General features: G+C 44.2%; 1 protein-coding gene and 1 long non-coding RNA gene across 2 annotated transcripts in view; one reads left to right on the top strand and one right to left on the bottom strand.

Moving 5' to 3' along the window:
- LOC310713254 overlaps positions 1 to 13,827 on the bottom strand; it is a 182,265-nt gene that overhangs the window by 97,217 nt on the left and 71,221 nt on the right. The gene's annotated exons all lie outside the window — the stretch shown is intronic.
- On the top strand, positions 233 to 11,689 carry GORAB (golgin, RAB6 interacting). The gene is made up of 5 exons (XM_083516929.1): positions 233 to 499; positions 3,571 to 3,895; positions 5,910 to 6,011; positions 7,170 to 7,310; positions 8,508 to 11,689. The coding sequence occupies exons 1-5, from the start codon at positions 436 to 438 to the stop codon at positions 8,947 to 8,949; spliced, it is 1,074 nt and encodes a 357-aa protein (XP_083373055.1). The 5' UTR covers positions 233 to 435; the 3' UTR covers positions 8,950 to 11,689.

The raw sequence follows: 13,827 nt of genomic DNA on the forward strand, positions 1-13,827 counted from the left end.
ATCTAATAATAATATAATAATATAATATAATATAATAAAATATGCTAATATGCTAATATGATGATATAATATGATATAATATGATATAATAATATAATATATAATAATCTAATCTAATAATCTAATCTAATAATCTAATCTAATAAACTAATAATCTAATAATCTAATATAATAATATAATATGCTAATATGCTAATATGCTAATATGATATGATATATGATATGATATGATATGATATAATATGCTACGGGACGAGAAGGCCGGGCGCCTGAGGCCTCCTGCCGTTGCCATAGCGACGCGCCGGGCCTAGTCCGCCGCGCGAGGCCTGCCCGGAGCCGCGGCTTTTCCCAAAGCTGAGGGGCGGAGCTGCGGGACGTGGCAGCGGAAGCAGGAGCCGGGCGGGTGCCCGGGAGGGAGGGAGGGAGGGACGGGCCATGGCCGGGGCCTGGGCTGGCTTCTCCGAGCAGGAGCTCCGGCGGCTCCAGGGGCAGCGCCGAGGTAAGCAAGGCCGGCGGCGGGCGAGGGGCGGCCGGGGAGGCGGGTGGCGGGAAGCCGGAGCCGGTTTGTTTCGCAGGCGGCCCAGCTGGGCTCGGGGTCTCTCATAGAAACGGAGAATGGTCGAGTTGGGATCCCCAAGGGTCATCTAGTTCAACCCCCCTGCAAGGCAGGAATCTTTTGCCCAAGGCGGGATTCGAACCCACGACCCTGAGATCGAGAGTCTCATGCTGTACCGGCTGAGCTATTCCAGACCAGATGGGGAAATTACAAGTAATAAAAAAAAATTTTAAAACAATACCTTATTGTTGCTGTATGTAGGTTTTATTTTATTGGTTTCTTATCTTATATTTTGAGAATGTACATCCAATTATTTTCCCCTCCTTAAATTTTGTGGGCGTAAGCTATAGCTTATTTAGCTTATATGTAAATCTGGCACTGCCGGCAATGGCTTTCCAGGGTCACAGGCAGGGGACATTCTACCTACCTGCCCTACCTGCAAATGCCAGGGATTGATCCCGAGGGACTTGGATGATGGACTCAAGGGCATCCTGATCAAATTTGCAGATGACACCAAACTGGGAGGGGTGGCTAACACCCCAGAGGACAGGATCACACTTCAAAACGACCTTGACAGATTAGAGAACTGGGCAAAAACAAACAAGATGAATTTTAACAGGGAGAAATGTAAAGTATTGCACTTGGGCAAAAAAAATGAGAGGCACAAATACAAGATGGGGGACACCTGGCTTGAGAGCAGTACATGTGAAAAGGATCTAGGAGTCTTGGTTGACCACAAACTTGACATGAGCCAACAGTGTGACGCGGCAGCTAAAAAAGCCAATGCAATTCTGGGCTGCATCAATAGGAGTATAGCATCTAGATCAAGGGAAGTAATAGTGCCACTGTATTCTGCTCTGGTCAGACCTCACCTGGAGTACTGTGTCCAGTTCTGGGCACCACAGTTCAAGAAGGACACTGACAAACTGGAACGTGTCCAGAGGAGGGCAACCAAAATGGTCAAAGGCCTGGAAACGATGCCTTATGAGGAACGGCTAAGGGAGCTGGGCATGTTTAGCCTGGAGAAGAGGAGGTTAAGGGGTGATATGATAGCCATGTTCAAATATATAAAAGGATGTCACATAGAGGAGGGAGAAAGGTTGTTTTCTGCTGCTCCAGAGAAGCGGACACGGAGCAATGGATCCAAACTACAAGAAAGAAGATTCCACCTAAACATTAGGAAGAACTTCCTGACAGTAAGAGCTGTTCGACAGTGGAATTTGCTGCCAAGGAGTGTGGTGGAGTCTCCTACTTTGGAGGTCTTTAAGCAGAGGCTTGACAACCATATGTCAGGAGTGCTCTGATGGTGTTTCCACCTTGGCAGGGGGTTGGACTCGATGGCCCTTGGGGTCTCTTCCAACTCTAGGATTCTATGATTCTATGAGATTAGACCACTGAAGAAGCCTGGAAAACTACCTTGAGGAGTGTGCTACCTGCAAGCCCCAGTAAAAGGGCTCATCGGGGCGAACAGCGGCCTCTTGATTACTTGGACTTCCAGGGCGAAACAGGTGCAAAACGCCAGCACCCTGTCGTCTGCAATTTCATTAACTTCTGTCTACAATTCCACTAGCATCTCTCAGTATTGTGAATAACACCGAACTTACCCGGTACCTTTTGTTGGTATCTTCATGAACTGAATTAATTTATTGAAACCAGACATTATAAGTTCATCTTAGGCTGGGTAGTTCGCAAGTCTCTGTGGCTTTGTTTAATGTTTTGTATTTTTCTCAGAAGGTCGATAAAGTATGTATAATTTATTATTCTGTGTGTATTAATCCCCAACGTGTTGCATGAGTCGCACTACTTCTATCTGCAGCACAGGTTGCATTTTTCTAGTGCTAGGTTTTTCAGGCAGGGGACATTCCCAGCCCCTACATGGAGATACCAGGGGTTGAATCTGGAATCTTCTGGATGCAAAGCAAGGGCTCCACCACTGAATAACCAAACAACATACAGGATCACCTGCAGTAGAGTAAACCATGCCACCTAAACTGCATTAAAAATAATTTTAAATTATTACTGTTATATTATTATCATTACTCACTCTTGAGTTCCAGAAGCCTGGGGTCTGTTCTAAAACAGTTCTGGATTAAAGTTTTGCAGTCAATTCTTTTAGGAGGGGGTGAAATTAATTCATTTCTTTCTTTTTAAAAATTTATTTAATCATTTTTTTGATACAAACAACAACCGCAAAAGACACATACAACCAAAAGCATAATAACGATAAGAACGCAATTTGACAATTCAGCTTTGAATACACTGATATACCTATGACTACACCTTTTTAACAAGATTTCCCCAAATCTCTCTCCTCCCTCCACTTTCCCCCACTATCCGCCTTATCGCTTAAGTATTCATTCCAGATTTCTTCATATTTATCCATTTTTAATTTGCGTCGACATGCAATTCGTTCGTATGTAGCTAATCTGTGCATATTATCAATCCATGTGCTCAATGGAATTTTTTTGCGGCTCTTCCAATTCATCAAAACAAGTTTTTTTGCTTCTAATATACCGCGGTACATCCCTTTTTTTTTACCCCTTGAAATCTCCCACGTTTCTGGAATATAATTTAGAATTAAATTCAATTCCCCTATATAACAATTTCTTTTTATTACTCTTGCTATAAATATCCTCACCTCGTACCAAAATGATCTTATCATCAGGTAGTTTATCATCATATGTACTAAGTTTGCACTTTTACTCCCACATCTCCAGCAGTTGTCTGCACTTGTTATTTTCTTCTGGAATAGTTTTGCTGGAGTCCAGTGGACTCTGAATAATATTTTCTGTTGAATAAGTCTTAGTCTTAGATCCATAGAGGCTATTTCTGTTGATTTTATGCTTGACTCCAATACAGTATATCATTTGTTATCTGTACCCCTAACTCTTCCCTCCAATTTTGTCTATCATATTCTAAATCATATTTTTTCAATTTTAATTCACTTCTTTATTTTGTAGCTTACCCTGCCCCATGATGTGAAAGCCTAATTTTTGTTTATTTGGGCCATTTAGATGCGCCTCTTGCACCGCAGCATCGGACGGCTCCTGTAAGCAAACACCGCCAACATCTGCAGCGCAAAAAGCCAGTTCCGCAGATATGTGGAGAAGCAGAACTTCCCGATGGAGCAGCCTTGTCGTTACCCCTGGAGCAGAGGCTTTCTGCGCCCAAACCGAAGAGCTCCTCTCCCCAGACGCCTCTCCCACCGCCCCAGTCTCCGACAGCGAGAGAGCAGCAAGATGCCAAAAAGCAACAGCTTCAACCTGGACTAGATAAAACGTGTAACGGTGACCCCTCTACAGTGCCAAGTCATAAACCGGAGAAAAAGAAAATGGAATTGTTAGTAAGTCTGTAATGAAACTCTTAAGAGTTTTATCATCCCAAACAATCTAATTGCAGAGGGGGAATTCAACATCGTACTAAGGTGACTGTTCCGTCAGGGCAAGCATTTCGGTTTGTCAGGCAGAATGATTGCCTCCTCTCCCCACCTGCTGTTTTGGGGTTCTCCTGACACCCCAACCCTGAGCCAATTTCAGGGATATAGCGGAGGGATAAACCCTGATGCGTAATCATAAGCCCTTGTGTAGGGCTTCCATCGATGGGACTCATTAACTGACCCCACCCAGAGCTGTACTGCATAGTAAATTGGAAGATACATGAAAAATTGCAGTGGTTTTCGGGTAATAAATACTGAGATCTTTTTCTATCCTTTCTTCACCTTGATTCCAGGCTCTAAGGAAGTCAGACTATCCTCCCCCAGGGCCAGGGCCTTTTCAGTGATGGCTCCGACCTGGTGGAATGCTCTGTCCCATGAGAACAGGGTCCTTCAGGATTTAATCTCCTTCCGCAGGGCCTGTAAGACAGAGCTATTCTGCCTGGCCTTTAATTTGAATTCAGCCTGATCTTTTATTTCCCTTCTCTTCCCTCCCCCTCCCCTTTTATGAAGATCACCTGCTCTGAAACCCCACAGCTAATTCTCCCCTGGCCTCCTTGCTGGCCCAAGTAGGACCAATTCAGCCAGCTAGCCCTGGGGATTATCTAATTGATTTTTGATTTTTGAATTTTATTGTTATTCATGTTTTTATACTGTATTTTATGCTGCTTTTATAATTAAGTGTTTTAAATTTGTTGTTGGCCGCCCTGAGCCCGGTTTTTGAACCGGGAAGGGCTGGGTATATATAAAAAATTATTATTATTATTATTATTATTATTATTATTATTATTATTATTGATGTGTTTTTATGTATAGGGCCAAATCTGACCAGCTCTCCAGTCTTGCTAAGGTCATGTGCATAGTTTTAGAGACCTTTGCTTTGGTGCTAGCAAAACAGCTAGCTCTGTATCCTTCGTTACAAGGGAATTTTCCTCTTATGCAGAGAACTCTGCACATTGCTTGTCAGTGCAATTGTACGAAATAGTTTCCAGGCTTCAGGGAACAATTTCCACAGTGGTGGCCTTTCTGCCATGAAGCCCCTACACACTGTAGAGGATTCTGGGATATGTTGGAGAGTGCCCTGCGACAAGTTGAGCCGAGGCAACACTCAAAACTTCTCTGTAGCAGTTTATGGCAAGGGAAGATTTAGAGAGTATTCAGACAAGCTGTGGTTTATTATTTATTAAATTTATATACCACCCTTCACCCAAGGATCACAAGGTGGGTTGGACACAGTTTAAAAGGCAGTGATACACAAAGGATAGAAAACACATTGAACTGCCTTATAACAAGACAGACCTAGCTCAGTATTGTCCCTATAACAAGACAGACCTAGCTCAATATTGTCTACAGAGGTGAGTAACCTCTAGACCTCCAGGTGTTGCTGGACTAGCTTCCATCATCCCTGATGATTGGGCATGGTGGCTAGGGCCAATGGGAGTTGTGGTCCTCCCAAGTTAGCAATCCCTGATCTATAGTGACTGATAGTTGGACCAGGGGCCCTTATTCATGCAAACCTTGAGCTTTACTACTAAGCAACGATTCTTCCGTTCTGTGAGTCAGTCAATAACCAAGTTTTCAATGATATCTGTCCTCAAAGGATCAGTTTGCCGCAGGGGTTGAATAGCAGAGTTTCTGGTTTCTAGAACATATTTAGGGGGCTCCCGTAGAGAGGAGAAGGGAAGGAAGTCCCTTTATGCAGAAATCCTTGTGCTGGTGGGACCGTAACTTCACTGCTTTGGATACAACCTCAGATTCTGAAACCAGGCTTGGCGTTAAAGCGACTAGTGTGAATTATTCAAATATTTTTGAAGCAATGGCAGAATGCATCATGGACTCAGTTACCCTGTGGGCTCGTTTTGTGGGAGAGGGAGAAAGAAGGCAATTCCTTGTTAATTCTGTTGTTTTGTCAATGTTCAGGCCAGAGAAGTCTCGGTGGGAGATCCTACAACAGGAGCAGAAGCTTATGGAAGAAAAGAACAAGCGCAAGAAAGCGCTCCTGGCTAAAGCGATAGCGGAAAGGTGTGAAGAATCTTTGGGTGTAATATTTGGGCAGGCCAAAGGAACACAATACCTATTTCCCCCGAATTGTGTTGCTGCATCTTAGCAAAGCCCGCCGGCCTTGTTTTCTCAGCACTAGCACAAAGTGTTTTTCCTCTGAATATCAATAAGAAATCCTACCAGTTACAGTTTGGAAGGTGCAAGCTGGTGTTTGCTGTTCCTCTCCTTTTATCTTAGACTATAATCATGACTTCATTCCATTGGGTTCTGTTGAACAAAATGGGATGTAAGTTCATGAGAAAGTTTGGAATCGTGTTGTAATAAGGAACTTATAAGATGCCAATCACCCATCTCCTACTACCCTTCTGAAAAATACCCCACTACACCCTCCCACTACAGTCATACCTCGGGTTGAATGTGCTTCGGGATGAGCGCATTCCAGTTGCGCTCCGTGGCAACCCGGAAGTAACGGAGCACGTTACTTCCAGGTTTCACCACTTGCACATGCGCAGACGCTCATAATGATGTCATACGCATTCACAGAAGCACCGAAACATGACCTGTGCACTTGCAGACGCACAGACACGGGTTACTTTTGCTTCTAGATGCGAATGGGGCTCTGGAACGGATCCCGTTCGCATCTAGAAGGTACCATTGTATATATAAGGGTCTGGTGACTTCTGTTTCGGAGTATTTGAAGAAGTGTGCATGTACACGAAAGCTTATACCCAGAACAAACTTAGTTGGTCTCTAAGGTGCTACTGGACAATTTTATAAGATGCTGTAGAAGTTGAATGAAAAAGTGGTAAGACAGTTTGCTTATACTTAGTATAAGCTGGTTAGAAGTCAAATAAAGTTTCCAGGGGGATTGGTAGCTTTGCAGGGGGTATAAAACCTGCTGAACCGTAGATGATTTTAAATGCAACCTGCATATCTTTAAACCTTTCTCCATAAAGCCTGGCCAGTCTCATTCTTCATTAAAATAAAGATAAAAAGGGGGTTTTCTGGAATCCTGGTCCATTCTTTGTTTGGAAAGCCCAGGCTTTTTTTCTATTGTATAAATGAAGAAAAAACACAGCTCTTCACATTCCTGAGAAGTTTTAACAAGTCTTTCTTACTGAAATACATGGTAACTTATAATGGCATGTTGCCAACAGATATGGTCTCTTTCTTTCCCAGATCCAAAAGAACTCAGGCTGAAACGGTGAAGTTGAAGCGGATTCAAACCCAGCTCCAAGCTCTGGATGACATGGTGTCTGCTGATATTGGGATCCTGAGAAACAGGATTGACCAGGCAAGCCTGGAGTATTCATGCGCTCGGTAAGGACTAAGCACAGAATAAGAGATTGACGCGTGAGGAAAGCATTCACTTCTACAGCAGTGGTGACAAATACAAGGCCTGGGTTTTTGGTTGCCCTCCAAAAAAGATTTTTTAAAGTTCCATTAGTATAGTTTAGCTGGACTTACCCTCCTTCTCTGTTCCCACTCCCCCAATCTGCTCTTCATTTTCTTAGAGCAGGTGAGCTTGTGAGGAACGGTCAGTAAGGGGAGCTGGGGATGTTTAGCCTGGAGAAGAAGTATGATAGGTGACATTATAGCCATCTTCAGATATCTCAAGGGCTGTCACATGGAAGATGGAGCGAGCTTGTTTTCTGCTGCTCCAGATGGCAGGACCCAAACCTATGGATTCAGATTACAAGAAAGAGGATTGTGACTAAACATTAGGAACAACTTTCTGATGGTTAAGAGCTATTTGGTAGTGGAATGAACTACTTTGATGTTGGTGATGATAATAATAATAATAATAATAATAATAATAATAATAATAATAATACATTTTATTTACATCCCGCCCTCCCTGACCAAAGCCGGGCTCAGAACAGCTAACATCATACAACAAAGACAATGCATAAAAACAATCAATCAATTAAGATACATCCCACAATTAATTCAAACAAATTATAATTAAAATTGGACAAGTGGCAATCTTCATGTTAAAATTGAAGGCGGTTAGCAACTGTTTCCACTGATGTTATAAGCACCTGTGAGCGGGCTGGGAACCTCCTTCATGCTTGTTCTTATACAAGGAGAAAATGAGTCAGACTGAACCCGACTAAAGGCCTGGTGGAACAGCTCCGTCTTGCAGGCCCTGTGGAAGGATGTCAAATCTTGCAGGGCCCTGGTCTCTTGTGAGAGAGCATTCCACCAGGCCGGGGCCACGGCCGAAAAGGCCCTGGCTATGGTCAAGGCCAGTCTGATCTCTCTGGGGCCCGGAATCTTTAGGATGTTGTTATTTGCAGACCGTAAGGTCCTCCGTGGGGCCAACCAGATAGATGGTAGACTCTCCTTTGGAGGTTTTTAAACAGGGTTTGGATGGCCATCTGCCAGGGATTTTTTAGCTTTAATTCCTGGGTTGGGCTAGATGGGGGTCCCTTCCAATTCTACAATTCTGTGTTCCTGTCCGTAGAGCAGACAAAACTTCCCTATTAAACGGTTGCTCTTTTTCCCCGCCTTCAGGAAGCGTTACGACAAGGCAGAAGCCGAGTATGTGTCCGCGAAGCTGGACCTCCAGAAGAAAACGGAAGTCAAAGAGCAGCTCACGGAGCACTTGTGCACCATCATCCAGCAAAACGAGCTTCGCAAGGCCAATAAATTAGAGGAGTTGATGCAGCAGCTGGACGTGGAGGCAGACGATGAGAATCTGGAACTCGAGATAGAGGTGGAGCGGATGTTGCAGCAGCAGGAAGCGGAAGCGGCGAGGCAGAGGGCCGAGTCCCAGAAGCCGGCTCCGGTTGGTGAGGAAAATGCAGCTTCCCCGGCTGCCGATAAAGGACCTGAGAGTGAAGGCCGCACAGATTCAGAAACATTAGCAGAGCAGCCCACCGCTTCCCATTCAAATGGTGAAGGCCAAGCGGTAAACTCGGCTCCAGGGGAAACGACGGCTCAGGATGGCACATGAACACTGAACCCAATCAGCTAACCTCTGGCTGGCGCCATTATCCTATTTAGCCATAGGGTTTAGAGGCTTCTTCTCCATGGTGCTACAAGAGCCCTCTGAAATCTGGCTTTTGACGGCAGCGCTATCTTCATTCATCTCCTGGATTGCCAGTATACTTTGCGTGAGCTCTCTCACCTCTCTGCCCACCTTCCCCATTCATGCAAACTGCATGTGGTCCATGGCAATTGCCTTGATATCGGGGATGGAGAACGTCAGGCCCTCCAAGCCTTTCTTCCTGGCCTTCAGAACTCCTTCCAGACCGCACTCCTCGCTGGCTCTCCTTTGCACCCTGAATGATAATTGCCTGGCTGGACTATGTCTTTGAACTCTGACCGTGCCTCTTGTTTGTCTGTGTGGCTGAATGTGTGTAGAAGCTAGCCTGCCATATGGAGGTCAAGCTTACATTCGCTACTCTGCCCTCCACTGGCATGTTGTCCTCAGAAAATTAGCCAGAAGGGTCTGTGACCCTTCGGCTGAAAAAGGCTCCCCCCCCCCTTATATTTAAAAAATGCAAGCCAGTATGAGATAGGTGCTATCTAAAACACACTCCAGTATACAGGGGTACCTTGGGATGCGAACGGGATCCGTTCAGGAGCCCCGCTCGCATCCTGAATAAAACATAAGATGCGACTGCGTGCGTGCGCGGGTCGCATTTTGCCGCTTCTGTGCATGACGTCATTTTGAGCGTCTACGCATGCGCAAGTGGCAAGACCCGGAGGTTATGCGCTCCGTTACTTCTGGGTTGCCATGGAGTGCAACCCGAAAACGCTCAACCTGAAGCACATTCAACCTGAGATATGACTGTATTGGCAGTCCTGTCCTGATAGGTGGGTTTTTTCTTTCCATTACAGTGGTACCTCGGGCTATAGACCATAGCTGTCAACTTTCAGATTTGAAAATAAGGGATCAGCAACCTCGAAAATAAGGGATTAGCAGCCTCACCTGTCCTGGGGACAGTCTACAGGATATCTAACAATCCGGGATAGCAGCGGGAAGCAGCGAGAAACAGCGCTGCAATAAGGGAATTTCCCACCAAAAAAAGGGAAGGTTGACAGCTATGTTACAGACACTTCAGGTTACAGACTCCGCTAACCCAGAAATAGTATCTTGGGTTAAGAATTTTGCTTCAGGATGAGAACAGAAATTATGCAGCAGCGGTGCGGCAGCAGCGGGAGGCCCCATTAGCTAAAGTGGTGCCTCAGGTTAAGAACAGTTTCAGGTTAAGAACGGACCTCCAGAACGAATTAAGTTCTTAACCAGAGGTACCACTGTACTGAGCTACAGAGGCTGGTGGAGAGTTGACTGCATGCCAGAGCCACACAGTCCATTAGTGGAAGACGTTTGAAAGTAGCCCAGCTGCAAAATAAGATACATTCATTTCATTCCAAGAAGCGATTAGATTTGCACAAACGCATGCACACACTTTGCCATCCACAAAGATCCTTATTGAGCCTTCTCATCCCAAAGTCCACACCCCTTATGACTTAGAAAACCTTCTGTGTGCCACACTCATGGCATTCATAACTCAGACTAGTCAGTCACTCCATAAAATTGGGGACCTTAGTGTTGGTTTCTTTGCGTGTGTTCATGCCCCCGTACTAATGTCTGAAATTTCAACCTCCTTGGCAGAAGTAGGCAACACTTTTTCATACATTGCGGCTTGGTCACTCTGTAATCCCTTCATTCTGCACTCCTCCTCCCTGCTCCAGTAGCAAGCAAGTGCCCCCATTTAGCCAAAACAGGGCCAGTATATACCACGGTGCTTGGGGGAACCCCAAAGTTTCCCAAATTACAAAAATAAAACATTTCTTGAATACCCAAAGGGGGCAGCTTCCTATTAACCTGCCCTGTGAGGTGGAATGTCATTAATAAATATTTCTTATTCATGTAGCAAACATATTTTCACATTTTCTTCCTATTTTATAAAGTTACAAAAAGGTGCATTAATACAGATTGACAAAACGCTGTTAACTTAATTCATACTGCTGGTAAACAGTAGGCAAATAGTTTTTAGCAAACACAGCCTGATTTGTGCAAGAAAAATGAAAATAAAATAATTCTAGTCACTGTTAAAAGAGCAAAATATAAGTAAGGCCTCACTGTAAGCACTTGGGAAATATTACTTATCAAACAACAGCAATAAATGTTCCATATGAGATTCTTCATTTCACTTTTTATTCCGGCAATAAAGAGCAAGAAGGTCTGAGTGCAAGGCTGGGTTGCAGGGCTTTCTTCTCCGTGCAAAGGGTCATAAAAATGTTTTTCATATACTGTTGACCATGAAAAAATGTTTATGGGACGCATAAAGTAAATCATTGTTAGCCATTTCCTCCTCTCCCGCCATTCCATCAGGCTGCCTTAGTGGCAGAGGCGTGAAGCAAGGTTCATCCACCAGCTTTGCCAAAGACCAGCTCCATCAAGCACCTCTTTCCCCTGCGCTATCTCTGTGCCAGGTGGCCGTGATCAAAGTCACTATTTAAGTCAAAGTCACTATTTAAGAATCGGTGCTTGAGCTTGTTTCACCCCTCTCCCTCCCTGTCCTCGTTCCCTTATGTGTCTTTCTAAAAAAATAAAATTGTAAGTCTGGGGGCAGGGATTGCGTTGTTTTAACGACTGTACACTCTGGAAGCCCTTTCGGCGAAAGAGCAAGGTATATAGAAGCTATAAATAAATAAATAAGCACTCCAATTGCTGATTTGGACTATTGGTTCCAGTTTTTATCTCTTCTGTGTCTTGCAGTTTGACTAGCTAGTGGGGAAAAACGGTGTTGACTTGAGTGGATTTAATGGACATTGAACAAAAAATGTATTGATTTCCTTTTTTTGAGGAGGTGTTCATGCCTGTTTTTAGCAAGACTCAAAAGTGCTCAGTGTAGTAGTACATACCATCTAAATCAGTTTACTACGTCCTGTATGGGATCTGTGTGGAGCGGCTGCATTCTTCCCTTAGTTTAGATGAAGAATAGAAGGTGGTGGACTCTCCTTCCTTGAAGGTTTTTAAACAGGAGGTTGGATGGCCATCTGTAAGGGTTTATTCAGCTGCAATTCCTGCACTGCAGGGGGTGGGACTAGTTGACCCTTGGCGGGGGGTGGGGGGGGTTTCCTTCCCAACACTACAATGGTTGTATGAAGAGCTGTAGGAATCTCAATAATCAAGAATGCAAATAAAAACCTTTCCCCCCATTCATTTAAGGATATAACCCTAAAAACACATGCATCTATATTATTATTATATTTATTTAAACCCTGCTTTTCCCTCTGACAAGTACTCAAAGCAGCTTAAGAATAAAATAAGAGCATAGTAGGAAAAAACCTTATTTAAAAACAAACTTTAATACATGTACTGTATTCATACATGATGCACATATACACACACACACACTATATATGTGTGTGTGTAAAATAAGAGCATCTAAGCATAGAAGAAAAAAACCTTATTAAAAAAGCAATTAAACATTAATACATGTTGTCAGAGCTGCTTGAAGATCCTAGCTCACAGAGGATCACGCTAGCCAGCGATCATTAAGTAAAAGTCTTTATTGAATTACAGTTTCCATTCTCACGCTGCTGCGCGCAACTCTACGTCTAGTAGCTAGATCGGCGAAGCTCCGTCTGAGTCTCCGCCCCGTGTGCACCAACTTAATATCCTAGCCTTGCTCCACCTCTTCCGCCTGACTGTCCTCCTCTGGGTCCCTCTACCCCCCGGGGCTTCTTCCTTCCGGGATTCTTCTGACGCTGACCCGGACCCTCCTGCCTCCTTGCGCCGGGCTTTAGGACCTGGTTCCCTTTCGGGGCTGCTTACTGCGCCGCCTTCCTCTGCATTTGAACTTGGCGCGCGCGCCCAACCTTCCACTTTCCTCTTAACCGTTTCTTCGCTCCCCGATGGAGGTGTGGCCACTCCTGACTCATGCCCTCCCTCCTGTGGTGAGCTGCCAGCGCTTGCCCCCTGGCTCCCTTCCTCTTCCCTGCTTCCTGGCGGTGACGCTGGTCCCGATTTCCAGCTGCTCCCCCCTGAGTCCCCTCTGGCTCTATCTTCCTGGGGTGCCCCCCTAGACTCCCCCCTTGCCCTGGCCACTGGTGCTCCTTTCTGTGAATCCTCTGATTCACTGGAAAGACTAGGAGATCTCGGGTCGTCGTCATCACTCATCTTTTCTTCTGCCTCCTCCCCTTCGCTCTCTGTTTCCTCCCTTGCCCGTGCCTCTGCTCCTAAACCCCTGACACATGTATTCATACATGATGCACATATATACACACACTAAATTATATATATATAATTTTATTTGTATGCCGCCTTTCCATATTTAAAACAATGGTCAAGGCGGCTTACAACATGACAAGATTTACGTAATTACCAACATAACAAAAGTCACAAACAATAAATAAAACACATCAAAAGCTTTTCTCCTTGTTCTTACTCTTTATTCTTTTTTTTCCTCTCTTCTATCAACTGTTTTTCTACTGTGTATTTTTATTTGTCTTGTTTTTGTAGTTTAAATGTTTAAACGTTTAAATGTTGGATTTTGTTTTTATTGTTTGTGAAATATTAATAAATATCATTTAAAAAAAAAACAAAAGGTACACAAATTGTACACAAATGGAAGGTACACAAATGGAAAACAATTTCCACGTAAATCAAAATCTAAAAATACAACATTAATATCAGTAACAATTCAAAATGGCATAGTTAAATAATATATTTTTAAAAAGGAGCCCTCTCTGTCGAGCATCATCATCATCAGTCCTTTATGTATATTACATTTGAAACACATAGATATTTGTAATAAAAGCACCACGTCCCCAGCACCAGCGCCCGGTCACAACTGCAGCCGCACAGCTGAAT

The sequence above is a fragment of the Podarcis liolepis genome, assembly GCF_965112155.1.
Source record: "Podarcis liolepis genome assembly, chromosome: 8".
NCBI lineage: Eukaryota > Metazoa > Chordata > Lepidosauria > Squamata > Lacertidae > Podarcis > Podarcis liolepis.